Source organism: Myotis brandtii, unplaced genomic scaffold (genome assembly GCF_000412655.1).
Source record: "Myotis brandtii unplaced genomic scaffold, ASM41265v1 scaffold246, whole genome shotgun sequence".
NCBI lineage: Eukaryota > Metazoa > Chordata > Mammalia > Chiroptera > Vespertilionidae > Myotis > Myotis brandtii.
This window is the reverse complement of record NW_005359310.1, coordinates 290,361-310,849: the sequence shown is the minus strand read 5'-3', so window position 1 is coordinate 310,849 and position 20,489 is coordinate 290,361. Positions and strand designations below refer to the sequence as shown.

The window sequence follows — 20,489 nt, the reverse complement described above, 5'->3', positions numbered from 1 at the left end:
TCCCTAGTTTATGCCTTGTGTTGGGTTCATTTTGTACTTATGATATACAGAATTTGTTCATTATGGTTTAATTAAGTCTATTATGTACTGTATGTTTCCTTTATGTTTGGTTAGTGCTTACTGTGTTTTAAGAAATTCTTTCCTAGCTTAGCAGTAACATATACTTGGTATTGCACAGAGAAGAGTATATGAACATAACTCTATTCTTTCATGTGTTTATATTCATCCTTTGTTGGTATTTGTTATAAATATGTGTGGCCAAACATGTCATTCTTTATCTTTTATTCTTTATATTTATCTTTTATTAGTGTATTTTAATTTCAGAATGTGTGGTTATAGATCTGTCCCCAACTATAAAGAAGAATCTATTTAGGGTGCTATATGTATCTTTAATTTGAAAAGCTAGAAATTTAGAATATGACAAACTTGTTTTTTTCAATCTATGTGTCTGTTTCCTTGGGCTTCTCTTCTATTTGCAAGACTCCTTAAGTAATTTTGAGTGTGATTTTTAACCATTGCCAAATTGGAGTTGGTGTAATTAATGATTTAGTATTGAGTGACACAACACTCAGTGCTTTGATTTTGTCTATAATCCAGGGAACAACATTTTGTGATGCTCTTATTCTTTTTTTTCTAGATATGATACACCAACTTCTAAAAAGAAAGTACGAAAAGACCGCAATAAGCTTTCTACGGAGGAGCGTCGGAAGTTGTTTGAGCAAGAGGTGGCTCAGCGGGAGGCTCAGAAACAGCAGCAGCAGATGCAGAACCTGGGAATGGCATCTCCACTGCCCTACGACTCTCTTGGCTACAGTGCCCCCCATCACCCCTTTGCCGGCTACCCACCAGGGTACCCCATGCAGGCCTATGTGGACCCCAGCAACCCCAATGCTGGGAAGGTGCTCCTCCCCACCCCCAGCCTGGACCCTGTGTGCTCTCCTGCTCCTTACGACCATTCTCAGCCCTTGGTGGGACATTCTGCAGAGCCCCTGGCTGCCCCTCCACCTGTGCCAGTGGTGCCACATGTGACAGCCCCTGTGGAAGTTTCCAGTTCACAGTATGTGGCCCAAAGTGAAGGTGTGGTACACCAGGACTCCAGCGTCACCGTCTTGCCTGTGCCGGCCGCGGGCCCAGTCCAGGGACAGAACTACGGTGTTTGGGATTCCAGCCAACAGCCTGTCAGTGTGCAGCAGCCGTACTCGACGCCCGCACAGTCGCAGCCAAGCATCTATTACCAAGGACAGACGTGTCCAACCGTCTATGGTGTGACATCACCCTATTCACAGACAACGCCACCGATTGTACAGGTGACTAATGCTGGAACCTCTCTTGTCTTACAGTGTGCTTATGGGATACTAAACTGATACATGGGGAAATCCTGGCATTGATCACTTCTATATATTGACCAATACTAATTATGTATTGCATAACAAATTACTCTAAAACTTAGCTGCGTAAGACGACAAGTAATATCTGACGTTTCTGTGGCCAGAGATTCAGAGCACGGGCAGGGTGATTCTGGCTCAGCATCTCCATGAATTTACATCAACCAGGGCTCAGTCATCGGCGGACCCACTGGGGCTGCAGGAGTCACTCTCAAGCTCACTCACCTCGTTGTTTACTGGCCTCTCAGCAGGGCTGTTCACAGCGTGCCAGCTGGCCTCCCCAAGCACATGCGGGAGAGGGGCTTTCTTCATTCTCACCAAGGACATTTTTTCCATTGCTTCCTTTTACTTTACTTTACTTTATTTTATTTTGCAGAGAGGGAGAGAAGAAATTAATGATGAGAGAGAATCATTGATCAGCTGCCTCCTGCAGGCCCCACACTGGGGATCGAGCCTGCAACCCAGGCATGTGCCGTGACCAGGAATTGAACCACGCCTTCCTGGTTCATAGGTCGACGCTCAGCCACTGAACCTCGCTGGTTGGTTGTCTCTTGCACAAGCCCCAACTGGGGCTGGGGATGGAACCTAGGTATGAGCCTTGACCGGGAGTCGAAACCGCCACCCTTTGGTGCACTCTAACCACTGAGCACACTGGCCAGGGCAAAATGACTTTTGGATTTCTCCTCTCCTTTTGTTTATAGGCAGTGACTTGTATACAATTTACTCATCTGTATCCCTACGAAGGAGCCCCTCTGTCCTGATACCTGAATTAGTACATGGCTTGCCCTTTCTTCTTCTAGACCCATCTTGTCTATTATTTCCTATAACCCTACATGTTTATCAGTAAGAAGTTTGCCAGAGTGACTCTAATGCACTGAGCCTAAGGATATTACTATGGTAGGAAACTATTGTTACGTTTAAAAACTAAGAGTGTACTGACTTTATATTTTAAAATGTATTGTTTTATGTTTTTAAATCATTTCTTTTTCTTATAAAACAAGCGATACATTTTAAGCGTTAAAATTAAAAGGAGAATGTATAAAGCATCGTTCTTACCACATTCCTATGTCTGTCTGTCTCCCCCCCCATCACTCTTCATTGTCCCCAAAGGAGAATGTGGATAGCAGAGACTCCGGATGTTTCCTGCACATTATTCAGTATTGACCAGTGATGTTCACTTCTGCTAGTGTTACTGAGCTGAAGCTGTATCCAAATTCAGTTCCAAAAGTCATGACAAAAATGTCCTCCTTTAATTCCTAAAGCCTTAACTATATGAACTAGTTTCATTTTTATGATCTCTTTGCCCACGATTATATATTTTTATATACGTGTAACTTTAAAGATCTGAAGTTTTTTTATCCCATTTTTTCTACTTAACATTATTCTTAACCATTTTTCCAAATTTTGGATTTTTTGTATGTATATACATACATACACACATATGTATATGCATACATGTTAATGGCTATATAATACTTCATTTGCTTATAAGATCATTTTCAATCTATTTTTCTGGGGCAGTCATTTAAGTTGAAAGCTCTTTTTCATAATTATAAATAGCACTGTAATGAACATTTTTTTTTTTTATATTTTTATTGACTTCAGAGAGGAAGGGAGAGGGAGAGAGAGATATAGAAACATCAATGATGAGAGACAATCATCGACCGGCTGCCTCCCGCACGACCCCCACTGGGGATTGAGCCCGCAACCTGGGCATGTGCCCTTGACCGGAATCGAACCCGTGACCCTTCAGTCCGCAGGCCAACACTCTATCCACTGAGCCAAACCGGCCAGGGCACTGAACATTCTTATACTTAGTTTTGTGTATTTTTTTTTTCTTTCATGTTGGCTTAAAATGAATGCTAAAGTGCTTAAATAAGGGTAGTAAGAAAGTGTCCATTATTGGTTATTAGGTATTGATTTTACACAACGTTTAGGGACCTTAAACAAGTTTCTTAGATCCTGCCTTCTGTCTTGCCCTATTCTTTCTTGGACCAAGACATTATTTTTGAGTTTTTCCCTGAGAAGACGTATCACAAGTAAAGGAAACCTCCGCTCTGTCCCACTCCTGTCTGACGTGTGTCCTAACCTGGCTGTTAGGTCTGAGCAGCAGCCCTGAGTCCTGCAGAGACGCCGCAGCAGAATGCTCGCTGGTCACCTGGTGGTTCTGATAGAATAGAATCTGGGGTTTTTCCATCCCAGTGAGCAGAAGGCCTCTCTAGGGTTCATCAGAAGTAGCCGTACGATTCGAGTGTCGCAGTTTTACTTGTTCCCAGTTTTCCAGGCTGCTCCTACCAAGACGTCATCTGTTGACTCCCTAACCCACTCTGTGTGCTGAGTCGTAGATAAATGGATGAGGATGATTCAGACCACCCTTCCCTTCCCTGAGCTGAGCTGAGCAGAGATGATGTTGGGCTTTGGGTAATGAGTGGCGTAGAGCATGTTGTGAGTGTGTGTTGTGAGTCCTAAGCCATTATTTATTGTGTGTCCTGAAGACAGGCACTTAGATTCTTCAGTTTTAGTTTTCTTGTCTATAACATGAGCTGAATGCCTCAGAGTGGTTGAGGTTTGCATGAGATGATGAATTAATAATGATAGATTTAAAGCACCGTTTACCTCGAAGGTGTAATTATAGTTACTACTCAAACAGTTACCATAGTAATACTGAGAGAATGTGCCATTAGTGAGCTGTCGGGTGCAGCTCGTCCCGGTCCCCTCCCTCTGTGTGGCCTGGAGGTCGGCGTCCGTCCGTGTCCGTCTGTGTCCGTCGAGCCTCGTATCAGCCATAACAGGAGGGGACTGAGTGTATAGATGTGATAGCTTTGACAGTGAAGGATTATGTGATACGATATAAATTTGTATGTGTGCATATATGATATTTTTGACATTTGAAGTAGATGTGTTATTGGAAGGTGCCCATGTCACTTTTTGTCACAGTTGCTTATTAAATATAAAAAGCTCAGTTTTAACTGAGGCCACATGATTTATAGTGGTTTTGTGACATTAATGAGTGACCTTCCAAAGTTATACTGAATCACATCTCAAAAAAAAAAATTGAGTGCTTAGACTATAATTTTTTATGTTATAAAGTCAGGTGACTCAGATATAAAGTAATAGTGATTTTTCCCCCCTCTAGTAGTGGGGGAAGAACAATTATGTTTTTGCCTCTATAACATACTGGACCTTAGTTTTCTCTTGTTAACTCCCATTGCAAATCACATTTTGAAGATATTTCTTTTTTTCTTTTAATAATATATTTTTATTGATTTCAGAGAGGAAGCTGAGGGAGAAATAGAAACACCAATGGTGAGAGAGAATCATTGATCAGCTGCCTCCTGCACCCAGGCATGTGCCCTGACCGGGAATTAAACTGTGACCTCCCAGTTCATAGGTCGACGCTCAACCACTGAGCCACACCAGCCGAGCTTGAAGACATTTCAAGACTGTGTTTATGTTTGCGAAGTTAGCTTTTGTGTAATTTCACGTTCCCTGAAGGGGATAGTCATTTCCTACAGCTTTCCCCGCAGCCAATGGGGAGATTTGACAGGCACATGCTATTGAAATATATCTCACAAGTGTATGCATCTTTGTGTTATTTCAGTGATATTATAAACCGGTTTTCCCTTCTTATTGCTGTTGTTGGTTTTGGCTCTGGCATTAGCGCACGATTGCCAGCTGATTTGGGGAGATACCATAGAACCCTGGAAAGTATTTGCTTTCCCTTTACTTGTTGACACTGTACCTCTACGTGGAAGATGATGCCAACGTGGGTGTTAATTGCTGCTTTATTGGAGCTAGAGAAGTAGACATCATGCGTTTCTGCATTTTATCTTTCAGAGTTATGCCCAGCCGAGCCTGCAGTACCTCCCGGGCCAGCAGCTCTTCTCAGCGCCAGGAGTGGTGGTCCAGCCAGCCGCCGCCGTGACCACGGTCGTGGCACCAGGGCAGCCTCCGCCCTTACAGCCAGTAAGAAATCTTCCGGCCGACAAAACGCTCGTTGTTTTGGTTTGGCTTTTATTTTTGTTTTTTTAATTTGTAACTTAAACTGACTGACCTTATATTTTTATACTTTGCTATGAATTTCTGAAGTAATACTTTTTTAGGCCAGCTATTATTTGTGATGCTGTAGGATACTATACTAGACATCATGAACTAGTATAGTGTAGAATTGAATGCTGTGCACTGTGTACTGAGGGGAGCTTTTGGTATTCACCATCTGTAGAAGGATACGGTGAAACCTTGATGAAGGGCTGTTTTGGGATGAAATGGGAAACAGGAAGCTGGTCTTGGAAGCAGCTGAGAAACTAACAGATTCACATGATCAGAATAGCAGGTCTGACGACGGCTCTTGAACGACCTGGCGAGTGCTGGGGGCTGTAGACAGGCAGGGAAGTGGAGAGGGACCCAGGCTGCAGGGAGGAAGTCAGTGAGCACTCACAGCAGGAGTTGGGGCTTGGTACGCGCTGGCCCTCCTTAGCATTCTTAACACAAATAGAACGTTGCATTCCTATTATTAGAAGTTGATATTCTAAGAGTTGAGGATCACGATGAATGATATTTACTATCATGAAAGGTACAGATGAAGAGTTTGGGGGAAAGAATCATTCCCAGGTGGGGGAAGGACTAATAATTTATTAAATATTGAATGACATGCAATATTAAGTGACACCAAAGCTTGGGGAAAAGAGGCCAGATAAAGGACTGCAGGAATGGAAGAGCTGGAACTTAAGCAACGCCAAAAAAATAAATAAATAAATAGCAGCTACATAAAGTAGAGATGAAGGGGGGTATGCACAAAGCAGCAATCTCAAAGACCCACATTCACTGAAAAGAGGAAACGTTTTATTTTAGCCTCGATGTCAGGTTCCTCTTTAACTGCTCAAGCAAAGATAAAGCTGGAAAAGCTGTTCTCATGTGCATGTGTGTGTTTTTCAGCCTGAAATGGTTGTGACAAATAATCTCCTGGACCTGCCGCCTCCCTCCCCTCCAAAACCAAAAACCATCGTCTTGCCTCCCAACTGGAAGACGGCCCGCGACCCTGAGGGGAAGATTTATTACTACCACGTCATCACAAGGTGAGGGGCTGCTGGGTGTCTGATGGACCGTAGGCTTTGGTCCTTTTCAGGTGTTTTGGTGTATTTTTGATCTGCAAAGCTCTTTTGGAGAAAACAAAGGGGTTTTTAAAAAATGGTAACGACTTCATTAGCGTAGATATCAGGGGTCAGGGGTCATGGGCAGACGTCTTCTGTAAAAAACCAGACCAGCCCTGGCCGGTGTTGCTCAGTGGTTAGATCATCAGCCCTTGGAACGAAGGGTTGTGGGTTCGATTTCCGGTCAAGGGCATGTAGGCTCCCTCTGTTGCAGGCAGGATCCCTGGCCCTGGTCGGGGCACATGTGGTAGACAGCCAATCGATGTCTCTCTCACATCCATGTTTTTTTCTCTCTCTGTCTCTCCTCTCCCTCCTCCCTTCACTCCATTCTCTCAAAAAAAAAAAAAAAATTATGAAAAAAATCCTCAATGAGGATTAAAAAAAAAAGACCAGATGATAAATATTTTAGGCGTTGCTGGCCCTCTGTCATGACTACACAATTCTGCCATTGTTGTATAAGCAGCTATGATAATACATAAATGAATGGGCATGTCTTTGTTCCAATAAAACTTTACAAAAATAAGCAATGGGCCAGATTTGGTCTCTGAGCCATAGTTTGATGACGCCTGCTATATAAAAAAAAAATGTATCTTTTTTTTAGAAATTAAAAAAAATGTATTTTAGACAAGACAGCTGTGAATTTGTGTTTTCTCTGAGTGTGTGTGGTTGCACTCATCAGTATATAATCTGTATGAATTGTTTGGGTGCCTGGTTTATAATTTGCAACTACATTGTTTTTAATGCTTGCTTATATTTTGTTGCAGGGGTTAGCAAACCATGCATCTATGGCCCACTTATTTTTGCAAATAAAGTTTTTTGGGATCACAGCCACACCCACTTATTTAGGAATTGTCTGTGGTTGCTTCTATACTACAATGGCAGAGTAGAACAGTGATTGCAGAGACCACGAGGCCAAAGATATTTACTCTGATTCCTTATAGAAAAAAGTTTGCCAACCCCTGCTCTCTTGTATGGCCTCACCAAATTTTATTTAAACCCACCCTGATTGATGGGTTTTCACTATTTTATATGTAACGCTAACCCTGGGCGTCCTTAAACACTCACCTTAGTACCTTCTTCAGTTAGATTCTTAGAAGTGGAATTGTTGGTGAAAAGAAATATACATTTTAGTTCCTTTTTTCTCTTTTTAGTTACACATTTTAAATTGATAAGTAGACGACCATTAAAAAAATTATTTGTACCAACTTAGACTCCCAAAAAAGTAAAGAGGGGCCTTTTTCATCGTGTGGGTTCTTTTAATCTTGTGTGTTATTAGGTGAGAAATCTTATTTTCATTTACAGTTTTTACTGAGATGGAGCGTCTTGTCTTCATTAGATTATTGGCAGTTTGTACCTTTTGTGAACTGTTTGTTTTGGTCTTCTATCCTTTTTTGTCTTTTTATCAAAGGTGTTGCAAGTATATTTTTGTTTGTAGTATCTTGTGACATAAGGAAGTTTAAAATTTTCATACAAATATTTTCCCTTTATGTTTTCTCTTTAGAAAGGCCTTTGTTTTTCCTATAAAATACTTCTATAAAAGAAGCCTTCATTATATTATTAACTGAAAATATAGTGATTTTAAAAACCATTGTTTGCAAATTTTATCAGAACTTTGTTTTTCAATATCAAAGCAAACTTTTTAATGTACTATCACTTTTCAAAAAAGAAAAAGCTTATATTTCTTATTTACATGGTACTTTTTCCAAGTTTTTCCTAAGTTTTCCTTAGCTAGCATCTGAGCATCATACTTCTCTCTCTGTTCACTTTCCATAATAAAGCCACAGCTGCTGGTGGTTCTTCGATTACAGTAGAAATCTTGAGGTCATTTTTTTTTTTTTTAAATATATTTCTATTGATTTCAGAGAGGAAGGGAGAGGGGGAGAGAGAAACATCAATGATGAAAGAGAACCATTGTCAGCTGTCTCCTGCACGCTCCACACCGGGGATGGAGCCTGCAACCTGGGCATGTGCCCTGACCGGGAATTGAACCATGACCTCCTGGTTCATAGGTGAATGTTCAGCCACTGAGTCACGCCAGCTGGCCTTGAGCCTGATTTTTTATTTTTTACTTTTTATTTTTGGTTAATTCTCACCTGAGGATATTTTTCAGTTGATTTTTAGGGAGAGTGGAAAAGAGAGGGAAAGACAGAGAGAAACATCGATGTGAGAGAAACACATGGGTTGGTTGCCTCCTGTATGAGCCCCTCCCAGGGCCCAGGCTGGGGAGGAGCCTGCAACCCAGGTACGTGCCCTTGACCGGAATCGAACCCAGGACCCTATGGTCCACAGGCTGAGGCTCTATCCACTGAGCCACACTGGCCAGAGCTGAGCCCATTTAAAAAAGAAAAGTTGCGTTGGTCAGAGGTAAGCCTGTTTTCACAGTCACCTGAACACTGATGACATCAGGTGCCTCTCGTGTTGCTGGCTGAATGGTGGGGGTGAAAGCAGAGATTGCAGTGGCAGAGCCGCCTGGCAGAAACGTTACAGCGTCTCAGGCTGTTCACATATGAAGTGATTCCCCGTAAAGCATTCCCTGTGGGAACTGACTTCTGAACGTGAATTCCCTCACTTCAGTTGTTGCCTCGCAGATCTAGCTTTAAAAAAAATCTTTGTCTACTTATTTTCAAAACAACTACAAACATACACGGGTTGAACCCTTCTTTTTGCAGTCAGTTGAAGATATTTTCAGACTTGGGCACCAGTCTTTAGCCTGTAGGTCTTTTCCATGCTGTCAGTCCTTAAACCAGAAGGCACAGTGACAGCCAGAGGCTCCTAAAGCAAGGCAGGCGTTCCCACCGCTCCGGGTCCTGAGCAGGTGCTGGGTGATCTGCACGGGGACCTGCCGGCACCTCTGAGGCTTCGCTGAGTCTTCGTTTCAGGACACAGCCGGGCGAGAGACAAAGGTGTTCGGTTGTGCTGCTCTCTTTGACACCATTGGCTACAGAGGAACAGGGGGCTAAACAGCCCTCTCGGAGAGGGAATCGTCGTTGCTGGGAAGATGTCAAAAGAAGGTGTCTCTTACGGTGCTGCCTCGTTCTGTGTTGGTGGCTGTGATGCTGCATGGATGTGTGAGCAGAGATGCTGGGCCAGAATTCTCTGTGTTCTGGCCATGACAGCAGGGCTCTTCTTACTCCTTCTAGGCAGACTCAGTGGGACCCTCCCACGTGGGACAGCCCAGGAGACGAGGCCAGCCTTGAGCATGAAGCTGAGATGGACCTGGGAACCCCAACATACGATGAAAACCCCATGAAGGTGGGTGTGGCTGACGCCTGTGTTTCCTGGTCGCTTGGGATTCTGTGCCTTGTCGTTTTGTAGGGCCGGTAGCCACCTGTTCTCGGGTTCTGTTCTCCTTATTGGTTCTGGAGAATTTCACGTGTAATAAATGCTGGGGGCAGGGGGAGGGGCAGCTCGGACATGCCGACAACACAGAAATGTGGTCTGTAGAACAGCAGAGAAGAGCCCGTAATTGCTGTTCAGCTGCTCTCCTTCCCTTCTCTCTCTCGGGATACATAGCCTTTTAGGGCAGGATTCTCAGTGAGGATCAGGCTTGTTCCTCGGGACGTTTGACAATATTTAGAGAGATTATTGGTGGTTGTCGTCGAGGAGATGCTACTGGCTGCTGGGGATTAAAGGCCAGGGAAACCACTAAAACATAAAATGCGCAGGAGTGCCCCCCTTCCCCTCCCACATCGCTGCTTTAAAGTAAGAGCACCGCCCGCCTTCCCCTCCCCCACCCGTGGGTTTCTAGAATCTTCACGAGACCCCCTGCAGCACCCTAGATGCTCCCGACCCGTGAGGTCGCCTGTGATGTTTGGGGACCACTGGTCCACTCGTGTCTTTTCTGGGGCTGAAGGGTCTCTGACTGGCAGCGGGCATTTGGGAAGGTCACTAACACTTGGTCTTAAGTCTCTGAAGGCGTTCATGTCGCGTCCATCAAACTGTCCTGGACTCTGACTGGCTCCTGGGATTGCGTGGTGTCCGGCTTGAGTGAGCGTTAGCCAGTGTCCGAAATCATTTCCGTGCCGTTCGCAGACCACAGACCACGGGGTGTGGATGTCAGTCCCCCCAGGAGCACTTCCTTTGGCTCTCGGCGCCTGTCGTTGAACAGCCCCTTTCTCAGTCCCAGTAGCACCGCACTCGACGGGCCCCTGGTCTCCCGACGGTGCTCCGTGGACTGTGCTCCGTAACTGTTCTCACAGCCCACCCTCCCCGGCCAGAGAGAACAGACAGCTGCTCAGCGCGCAGCCCATTCAGAGGGAGCAGGTTCCTGTGGGCACGGCCCTCCTGTGAGGGCCTGGCTGTCCTCCCTCAGGCCCTGTCCTCCCAGAGACCTTGGAGGATGTGTTGGTTCGGGCAGTTTTTGATCCCTTGCTACCTGAGGTCTTCCTGTGGGGCACACCCACCCTCTCTAGTCCTGGAAAAGTAAACACAAAATCCCAAAGCAGAACATTTGAAAATAGATTGCTTGTCGAGTTGTTTTATTTCCTGACAACAGAGGTTGATCTGTGTGTTCTTTCTCTCCCTCCTCCCCTCCCCATCTGCTCCCACAGCCACAGAAAGAAAGTAAAACAATGGAAACTATGTAGATCTTTCATAACAAATCCGAGAAAGCTGACTGTAGCCTAGAGCAGGGAGGGCCACCTTCCTCGGGAGCCAGCCCAGTGAGAGGCCTGGCTCCCATCGTCAGCACCTTCATGCTGATGGGCGTGGAGGGGTCGCAGCTGGGGGTGGTTGGGAGAAGGAAAGGTTCTCTGCTGTGAGTGGCAGCAGGAGCAGGACGTGCCTGTCATACCAGCTGCAGCTTCTGCGCCCGTCGGAGTGACTGCTCCACGGGGAGCGCTCGTGACCTTCCACAGAAAAGTGCATTTGCCACATTTCCACGGAGAGGGTGGCTGGTGGTGGGCAGTGTGGGTGACGGCCTTGCATGGAGGTGCTCCGAATGCCAGTGCTGCTGGCGCTCACCGCTGAGCAGTGCTGGCTGGAGGGACGTAGCCCCGCCCCCCTCCCTCTACCGCTCCCCCCCCACCCCCGGCACTGCTGGAAGGGACTATCCCGGGGGTGTCGCCCTCTTACCAGCTTGGGACCCAGGCACCGTGTCTCATCATCTGCTCACTGACGGGCACAGCCCTTGTCTTCTTCCCCCGGAATCCTAGTTGCCTCTGGTCTTTGCATTTCCGAACTGGAATCCCACCCTCCCAGGAGCCTCTCCTGCAGTCTGGCCAGCGCTGCCTCAGGAGGCAGGAGGCGTGTCCAAGGGGGTGGGAGGACTGGGAAGAGGACGCGTGTGTGGGAACCTCCAGACGTGTCTCCGTGGCCCTGGAGCCTGGCGTGTCAGCAGAACGTGTCTCCGTGGCCCTGGAGCCCGGCGTGTCAGCAGGAGAAGCGGTGCTCAGTGGGCTTCGGCCTGGACAGTGCTGGGCGTGGGCGTGGGGAGTGGAGCTCCGGCGGCATCGGGGTGGTCCGGGCACAGCAGAGAACGCGGCTCTGAAACAACCAGCGGTTTTCGCTCCATCACGGCTGCAGCGCTGAGTGAGGGCAGAGAACTAGGACTTGGTTCGTCGGGGTGAGGGCTCAGCCGGAGCCTCCAGCCTCGGGCCTTAACGCCGAGAGGCCAGAAGGGAGGGAGGAGGTGCTGGAGCAGCAGGGCGTCACGGTCTGACCTCGTCCCAGCGTTGCTGCTTTCTCTTCGTTTCTAGGCCTCAAAAAAGCCCAAGACAGCAGAGGCAGACACCTCCAGCGAGCTGGCCAAGAAAAGCAAGGAAGTGTTCAGAAAAGAGGTAGGTTTGCTGGGGACTGCTCAGCTCCGTGGCTGATTAGACCAGTCTTTCCTTTCCCGTCCTCAGCACCCACAGCTCGTCCCCTCGCCTCCGCCATTCAGCTGAGCAGCCGCTGTGACGGCGCATGGCATGGCCTTGCACTTGGGTGATGAGCACTTCCATGCCCACTGTCTGATTCCGTCCACGCAGCCCTCGAGGTGGGCAGGGGAGGAACCGTCAGGCCTCGCGGGCGGGAGCAGGAACCCCTAGGGCTCTGAGAGGCAGGTGCTACACAGAGACTTGAACTCAAGCCTCCTGGCAGTCGGTTCTCTTTCTGTGACACCTCACGGGGCTGCCTGATCCTTAGGGGCCGGAGAAAGCAGCTCCGCTCTGCTCCCGGGGTTCCAGCCCCAGGACACCAGCTGGTCTGCCAGGGATCTGGGTTCTAACACGCCCTGGTTTCCTGAAGGGACCCTGGTGTGCTGGCGGCTGAGTGAAGAGGGCGCTGAGGGTGTCGGCGTCCGGATAGGGAGGTGGATGGGGGAGCGTGTCCCTCAGGCCTTGGACGTACAGGAGAAAGCCGGCAGTGTGTCTCCAGGGAGCTGTGCGTGGCCATGGCTGTGCCCGGGCGGGAGGGGCATTGGGAGATGCGGCTGAGCAGTCCTGCGCTGCTCCACACGGCCTGTGTGGCTCACGGGGAACCAGTGCAGGGCTTTCAGCGGGAGAGGGATTGAGGCAGAGAGTATGGGGGCCAGGAGGCCTCATAGACAGAGACCCCTTTAGTCTCTCACGATCCCTGTGAAATGATTGGTGTTTCAGCTCAGCCAACCAGCAGCTGGCTGCTTCCTTAGTGCCTGCTGTGCGATAGGGCGTTGTCCTCTGGCTCGGAAGGCTCACTGAGCTTTGAGGGCGGTGGGCCCTGGGCAGTGCTCCTGATGAAGTGGCTCTCGCTGGCCTCCTCACTCCCTTTGTCCCTGGGGTCTTGGTGCCATGAATACTTCAGAGGTTCTGTGTCTGGGTCTCCTGAGAGCCCTGGGCAGGACAGACACCGAGAGCTCAGAGGACACGGACGTTGTATATCGAAGAGGGTCCTGCCCAAGGCCTTCCCCGCCAGCTGTCATGCTGCGCTGCCACCCTTTAGTCTCTCACGATCCCTGTGAAATGATTGGTGTTTCAGCTCAGCCAACCAGCAGCTGGCTGCTTCCTTAGTGCCTGCTGTGCGATAGGGCGTTGTCCTCTGGCTCGGAAGGCTCACTGAGCTTTGAGGGCGGTGGGCCCTGGGCAGTGCTCCTGATGAAGTGGCTCTCGCTGGCCTCCTCACTCCCTTTGTCCCTGGGGTCTTGGTGCCATGAATACTTCAGAGGTTCTGTGTCTGGGTCTCCTGAGAGCCCTGGGCAGGACAGACACCGAGAGCTCAGAGGACACGGACGTTGTATATCGAAGAGGGTCCTGCCCAAGGCCTTCCCCGCCAGCTGTCATGCTGCGCTGCCACCTGCTCCACGCAGCTGCAGTGTGGACCCGCCTGCTCCACGCAGCTGCAGTGTGGACGCGCCTGCTCCACGCAGCTGCAGTGTGGACCCACCTGCTCCACGCAGCTGCAGTGTGAACGCACCTGCTCCACGCAGCTGCAGTGTGGACCCACCTGTGCCTCACAGCCCCTGGCAGCACTGGGCCTTCTCTCTGCGCTGTTTCTGGAGCCAGAGGACTCAGCTGGCGCCTCTACACTAAGGAAGTGCCCTGTGCTCGCTGAGCCTGGGGCCTGCATTCCAGTGGCATAAAGAGGATAGCTTTCTCCAGTCCCTGCTGCCGGCCCCCGTCTAGGCTTGCTCAGTCCACCCCAGGGAGCCCTCTCCCCTGCCCCCCAGGGCTGACCTCATTATGACTTCTTCCTTCCTGGATATTGAGCGTGTGTTCTCTCCGCTGCCTGCAGATGTCCCAGTTCATCGTCCAGTGCCTGAACCCTTACCGGAAACCGGACTGCAAAGTGGGAAGAATTACCACCACGGAGGACTTCAAGCACCTCGCTCGGAAGGTACTCTCCCCGCTGTGAGCTGGCAAGTTGTGGGCAAACTAGACCTCCTAAGAGGCCTCTCCCATCGGAAGTGGGTTTTCCTGGCCTGATGCCCAGGCTGGGTGCCCAGGAATGGAGGGAAGGTTTGAGAAGGAAGGGCCCTACCTGAGTGTAGTGACTCTGAGAAACTTCCAGAGCTGAGCTGCCCCTCCTGGTGGCCCCAGCACCAGCCCGCCCCACCCTTTCTCCTTGTCAACTCCCAGTCTTGGTCAGAAGGGCCCTGAGGCCGCAGGCTGGCCTTCGCTCCAGTCGTGTCCCCTCTGATGGCGGCCTGTTCTCTCCCGCGTCCTGACAGCTGACTCACGGCGTCATGAACAAGGAGCTGAAGTACTGCAAGAACCCGGAGGACCTGGAGTGCAACGAGAACGTGAAGCACAAGACCAGGGAGTACATCAGGAAGTACATGCAGAAGTTCGGGGCCCTTTACAGACCCAAAGAAGACACGGAGCTAGAGTGACTGCGGGCCCGGCGGGAGGACGGCGAGCAGGTTGGACAGACTCGGCGAGGAGCCTGCGGCCTCCCTGCCCGCCTCCGTCACACCTGTGCTACTGATGCCCCATCACGGGACCCACACCTGCAGGGCCCCTGGGAGCCCAGAAACGAGCTCAGTCTCCAGCAGGCAGTCCCTGGCCGTGAGCTGTTGGGGGAGGTTAGAGGCCATCAGAGGCCAGGGCCCAGGGAGACGCTTCCCTCGGACCCCGGCCAGGCCTGACCCCTCTCACACCTGGGTCTCCTCCTTGGCGGTGCTGTCGGCGCACGGACCATGCGCATCCCCACCCACCACCTCTACCCTGACGACCTGTATTATATTTTAATGTATATGTGAATATATTGAAAATAATCTGTTTGTTTTTTCCTGGTTTTTGTTTGTTTTTTGTTTTGCTTTTAGCCTTTACATGCTAGGATCACAGGAAGACTTTGTAAGGACGGTTGAAGTTCTCCTGCAAGGTTTAATTTGTTATCATGTAAATATTCCAGAGCAGGCTGCCTTGTGGTTTCGGCCAGCCTTGTGCTATGTTGATAAGATTGATTTACTGCTTAAAATCACTTTACTTTATCCAATTTTTACTGAACTTTTTATGTAAAAAATAAAATTAATTAAAGAACTTGGCATGTGTGTTCCCTACGAGCTAGTTGAGCATGTTTGTGTCTGCGGTTCCTGGAGGAGAAAGGAGAGGAGTGCAGTCCAGAGTGGCCTGAGGTTGGAGTTGGCCGCAGGCCTGTCCTCACAGTCCCTATGGCTGTGCTGGGGGCGGAGTCACTCAGCGAAGGCGTGGCCGACGCCTCCCTGGCAGGGACTTCCCTCCAGAGACAAGTCCACCTGGCACTGGGCCTGGACACTAGACGTAGGATAGGTGGGGACCCCGGTTGTGGGGCGCAGTGCACAGGTGGATGAGAGTGGGCATCTGGAGGAGACCACCCCCCACACACCCCTGTCTGGGCAATGAGAGCCAGAGGCTTCAGGCCAGCCCTGGCCCATCTGCAGAGTCTGGTCCATCTCTTCCTCACAGCAGCAGTGCCCCTGGGCTCTGAGGTCGGGGTGGGGGCGGGGTGCAGCGCTCACTGCTGTGGGTGCCCCTGGGCTCTGAGGTCGGGGTGGGGTCGGCGCAGCGCTCACTGCCTGTGGGTGCACCGGGGCTCCTAGAGCTCAGGCTGTGCACCGCTGAAGAGGAAGGAGTCCTGTTGGTTTACCACTGTTGGCTTTTCCACAATCTTTTCCCTTCCACATGCCCCGGACACCTTCAAGCTCCAGTCCCCAGTGGTGATGGAGGCTGCCAGCTCACTGAGAGCGGTTCGTGCCCCTCAAGGCAGGATTCACTCTCACGCCCAGCCAATCAGTGGTCAGCTGCGGCCACTCCCTGCTGAAGTGGGTGTGATGTCCCCAGGGCTCGTCTGATTCTAGCTGTGGGAATGCTGGGTCTTTCCTGCTTTCTCTCCTGGGTTATTGCTGCCCCAGGGTCATCTCAGGATGAAGGTGGCTCAGTCCCCCCCCCCCCCCCTTCTTTTTAAATATATTTGTATTGATTTCAGAGAGGAAGGGAGAGGGAGAGAGAAACATTGAGAGAATCATTGATGGGCTGCCTCCTGCACGCCCCACACTGGGGGTCCAGCCTGCAACCCGGGCCTGTGCCCTGACCAAATTGAACCGTGACCTCCTGGTTCATAGGTCACCACTCCGCCCCTGAGCCAGGCCGGCCAGGCAGTGCCTTCCCTGTGAAGGAAAGACTGGGGGTCGAGCCGCCCCGAGAGCTGTTTTTCAGGAGCAGCAGCAGCAGCTGGTGAGCTGGGTCCTCAGTCTGTGCCATCTCAGCAGGGGACGGGGCCTGCCCTGGGCCCCTGGACCATGACGGCCCCACGTCTCCTGAGAGTTTGGGGGTGGCTGCCAGGATGGTAGCCGTCAGTCCTCCCTTGGCAGGCCTGTCTGCTGCCGCAGCCCTCGCCCGAGGCGGCCACCGCACTGCCTGCCTCTCCCCCCGAGGGAGCACAGCGTGGGCTGCAGGTGGCTGGGCTGCGGCGGTCCTGTCCTCACCTGCCCCTCAGGTGGGTGGGGGGACTGCCAGCCCTCGGTCGTGCAGACAGCACATCCGCAGCGAGGGAAGCTCGCTGGCCCTCCCTCTCCTGAGGCCGGAGTGTGGGCCTGGGAACGGTGGCCCTTTCTCCCTTTAGCTCGAGAGGTAGGTGCCCAGAGGCCCTTGGGGACCAGCCTCCCCGCCGTGCCGGGCGCCGCCACCTGCGAGTCTCCGGTGGGGGGAACCTGCTGAACTTGCCATTCTCGTCCCTGTTCTCAGCGAAGGAGGCTGGAGTTAAGAAAGTAACAGCTCTAGCACGACCCCGCCCGGGCCTGGCAGGTGCAGGAGGCGAACTCGGCGCCCAGCCCCACAGCTCCCGCCTCCTGCACGGGAGCACACGGCCTGCAGCCCAGGTTCCTCCCATAACTCAGGACCCCGTCCTTTCTCAGGGCCTCAGCCTCCTAGCCACCCACTGCCTCACAGGCCCACGGAGCCAGACAGAGCCTGCACAGTAACCCAGAGCCGCCTTTACTATGGATACAAAAGTAGAAAAACAGTTAAGGCCAAGGAAGGGGAGGGGATAGGGAGCAGGAGGGCAGGCCCACTCCTTCCTGCCCGCTCCCCCAGATCCTGGTCTCTGTCTCAGAGGGACATGGGGCCAGGGGAGTGGGGGCGTGGCTGCACCTTCTGAGTCCCTCCAGAACGGAGCAGGCTGGGCCCACCCAGGCAGGAAGCCCATGAAAGGAAGGGCATGGGAGAGGGCGTGGTAGGGAGCACAGGGCTGCACCCCGAGAGGCCAGGCTGTGGGGGGCCTGGCTCACACCACAGAGCAGCCCTCAGGCGGGAGGCCCAGGACCCGGACCACGTCTTCACGGCCCATGGCGGCCAGGGCGTCCTCCAGCACCCTGAGGGTAGCGCCGCTGCCTCCCTGGACAGCCCAGTCCCTCAGCAGGGCGCAGGCAGGCGCCGGGCCCCGGGCCATGGTCTCCACAGCCTCCGTCTGGTAGCCCAGGCGGCCTGCCAGGCCCTGCCAGCCCTTGTCGGGGTCGCCCGACACTCCCAGGAGCCGCTCCACTTCCTCTTGCTGCTGCTGAGGAAGATGGAGGTAAAGCCGGCGGCCGAGCTCCGGATGTGGCCCTGGGTGGGAGACACGAGGGTCAGGTGGGCTGGGCGGCGGGCAGAGCTAAGCCCCTGCTCCCCAGGGAAAGGGACTCACCCCGGCCGCTAGGAGAGTCCAGGAAGACACTGCTCTCCCCGTGCCTCGGGTCCCTGTCGAGGGCGCCCAGCTCCGCAGCCCGAGCTTTGGCCAGCTGCTGTCTTTGTTGATGGGAGCGCCAGCTGTGGGAGCAGGGGCCCTGCCAGTCAGCTCCGACCTTCACTGAGGCGGGGAGCTGGCTGGGAGTCCGGACGGGAAGGGGTCCCACAGGGCAGTCCCCAGGCCACCTACCACTTGAAGGCCACGTAGGCAAGCAGACCGAGGACCACGGTGGCCAGGAGGGCACAGTAGACAGGGATGCTGCTGCCTGCGGCCCCTGGAGGCTCCGGGGGGAATGGGGAGGAGGCATTGCAGGCCAGGCCGCCTGCTTCGCCTCTCCACGCTCCTTCCCTGTCCCTGTCCTGCTCCTTCCAGGTCTTACCTGTGGAAGAAGGAAGGACCGGGTCAGGGGCAAGGAACCCAGGCTAGGTCCCTGGGCGGCCTCACCTAGACTTGGCTGCCAAAAGATTTGAAATATAGTCCCTCCTCTGTAGTCAAAAGCTCATACATGCCTGGACAGTGTGGCTCAGTGGTTGAGCGTCAACCTATGAATCAGGAGGTCACGGTTTAATTCCCGGTCAGGGCACATGCCTGGGTTGTGGGCGCCATCCCCGGTCGGGGGTGTGCAGGAGGCAGGCAATCCATGATTCTCTCTCATCACTGATGTTTCTCTCCCTCTCTCTCTCTCTCCTCTTCCTCTCTGAAATCAATAAAAATATATTTTTGAAAAATGCAATTTAAGAACCTAGAATAGAATGGTAAATTTCAGGTAAAACTAAAATTATAATAAAAGCTCACAGCACAGCATCCAGAGCGGACTGGCCGTTTCCCCTGCTCATCTCCCATAGCCTCCCCTTTGCTCACCACCCTTCCCAGAGCTGCCCTTCCTTCTCCGGGCCTCCCAGGCGCCTGCACTTGCTGTTCCGCCTTCCCCGCCTGTCCGCCTGGAAGGGGTCTCCTATGTGGGAAGCTTCCGGGATCTCTCCTGGTTTTCCCCGTTTCTGCCTCTGGTTGCACCTCTTCTGTCTCCTGTGGCCTGAACTATGTGTCCTGTCTTCCCAACTGCCTTGACTCATGGCGGTCTCCATGGGGCCTCCGTGCACAGGACACCTTGTACACGTTTCACAAAACGAAGCTGAACTGGAAGGCACGGAAATGCTGCTGCTTCCTTCCTTCTGCCTGGAGGCCAGCTGCTCCCACAATCCTGTGCAGGCACCGCGGACAAGAACTCCAGAGCCCATGACCGACCTTGAGTGTGACTTACCTACCTGGGCTACTTCCATGCTGCCCAGTGCCCAAAACGTGGATCGAGAGGTGCTTACCCCCATGGACCATGCCGACCCCGTGGCTGGAGTTGTGAGGCATCGCTCTGCCAGCGGGTAGTGCTCCCAGGGGCTGCGTCTCTTCGTGGAGAAGGGGTCGGAGTGTTAGGGGCAGTGCCCAGGCACGGAGCTGGGGGGCCTCTCTAAGGCCGCAGGCGCTACGTGTAGGGACATGGGGGGAAAGCGACGCCACAGGCCTGATGTCGGGAGTCCCTCTCCTGGCTCACTCCGTCCTGATTCCCCCCAGGGCTGGCTGACCCTCCCACTCCCACTCAGCAACCTGGACCAGTTTTCTCTCGTTTCAGACGGAGTGGAGGTGAGAACTGGCCCCAGCTGGCCAAGAGGAGCCGGGGTGCAGCTCAGGAGGGAGGCGGGCAGGTTGGCAAACCAGAGTCCAGGGATGGCATGGAAGGACCAGGGAGGTGCCCACCCCATCTCAGCCCATTGCTGGTGGGAGGCTCCAGACTGCTCAGCAGGAGGCCAGGCCCAGTGCCTAGGACTCCTGGAGTGACTGTCCCCACTCCTGCCTCCAGTGTGCCCGCCCTCGCCTCCTGCTGAGGATGGAGACGAGGGTGCTTTGGGTCCAGCAAGGTCACAGGGCATATGGGCCAGAGGCCAGAACCCTGAAGGACGGACCCATCGGGACCTACTGGGCTCATCCTGCTGGGACCGCCTCCAGGAAGGATCTGGAAAAGGGATGAAGCGGCTGGGGAAGCCTCCAACCCCCCAGGCCACACGGGCCTGTCCGCCCCGGACTCCACACCCACTTCCGTGCACGAGGCCGTGCGCCATGCTTCCGGCGAAGGGCGCAGTTGGCAAGTGGGTCCGGGACACAGGCTGCCTGCCCGGGCCCTGCACGTGTCGGGGTGAGTGGGTGTCACTTACCGCATGAGGGCCCCTCTGGGTCCTGGCTGATCCGGTGGTGGGTGAGCCTGGGACGGTCCTGTGTCCGCCTGACCCTCCTCGGGCTGCGGCTCTGAAGCCTCTACCGCCCCACACCACGCACCCGGCTCGGGGCCCGCAACACACGCCCACGCAGA

General features: G+C 52.4%; 3 protein-coding genes across 3 annotated transcripts in view; 1 reads left to right on the top strand and 2 right to left on the bottom strand.

The window, feature by feature from the left end:
- Nucleotides 1–15,488, top strand: part of SETD2 (SET domain containing 2) — a 66,318-nt gene extending 50,830 nt beyond the window's left edge. The window contains exons 15-21 of the mRNA XM_005867203.2: nucleotides 638–1,307; nucleotides 5,223–5,351; nucleotides 6,321–6,460; nucleotides 9,676–9,787; nucleotides 12,232–12,312; nucleotides 14,222–14,323; nucleotides 14,658–15,488. Of these exons, the coding sequence (XP_005867265.1) occupies nucleotides 638–1,307; nucleotides 5,223–5,351; nucleotides 6,321–6,460; nucleotides 9,676–9,787; nucleotides 12,232–12,312; nucleotides 14,222–14,323; nucleotides 14,658–14,819 (1,396 nt within the window). The 3' untranslated portion in view covers nucleotides 14,820–15,488. The remainder of the gene's footprint in view (nucleotides 1–637; nucleotides 1,308–5,222; nucleotides 5,352–6,320; nucleotides 6,461–9,675; nucleotides 9,788–12,231; nucleotides 12,313–14,221; nucleotides 14,324–14,657) is intronic.
- A 1,098-nt stretch (nucleotides 15,489–16,586) lies between these two features.
- NBEAL2 (neurobeachin-like 2) overlaps nucleotides 16,587–20,489 on the bottom strand; it is a 36,443-nt gene continuing 32,540 nt past the window's right edge. Inside the window, exon 54 of the mRNA XM_014540500.1 lies at nucleotides 16,587–16,696. The gene's annotated coding sequence lies outside the window, so the exon portion shown is untranslated. The remainder of the gene's footprint in view (nucleotides 16,697–20,489) is intronic.
- Nucleotides 17,380–20,483, bottom strand: LOC102260108 (death domain-containing membrane protein NRADD). Its single transcript, XM_005867202.2, has 5 exons — nucleotides 20,335–20,483; nucleotides 19,450–19,607; nucleotides 18,320–18,509; nucleotides 18,089–18,210; nucleotides 17,380–18,009 (listed from the first exon to the last, which is right to left on the bottom strand). Exons 1-5 carry the CDS (start codon nucleotides 20,337–20,339, stop codon nucleotides 17,690–17,692), a joined length of 795 nt encoding a protein of 264 aa, XP_005867264.1. The 5' UTR covers nucleotides 20,340–20,483; the 3' UTR covers nucleotides 17,380–17,689.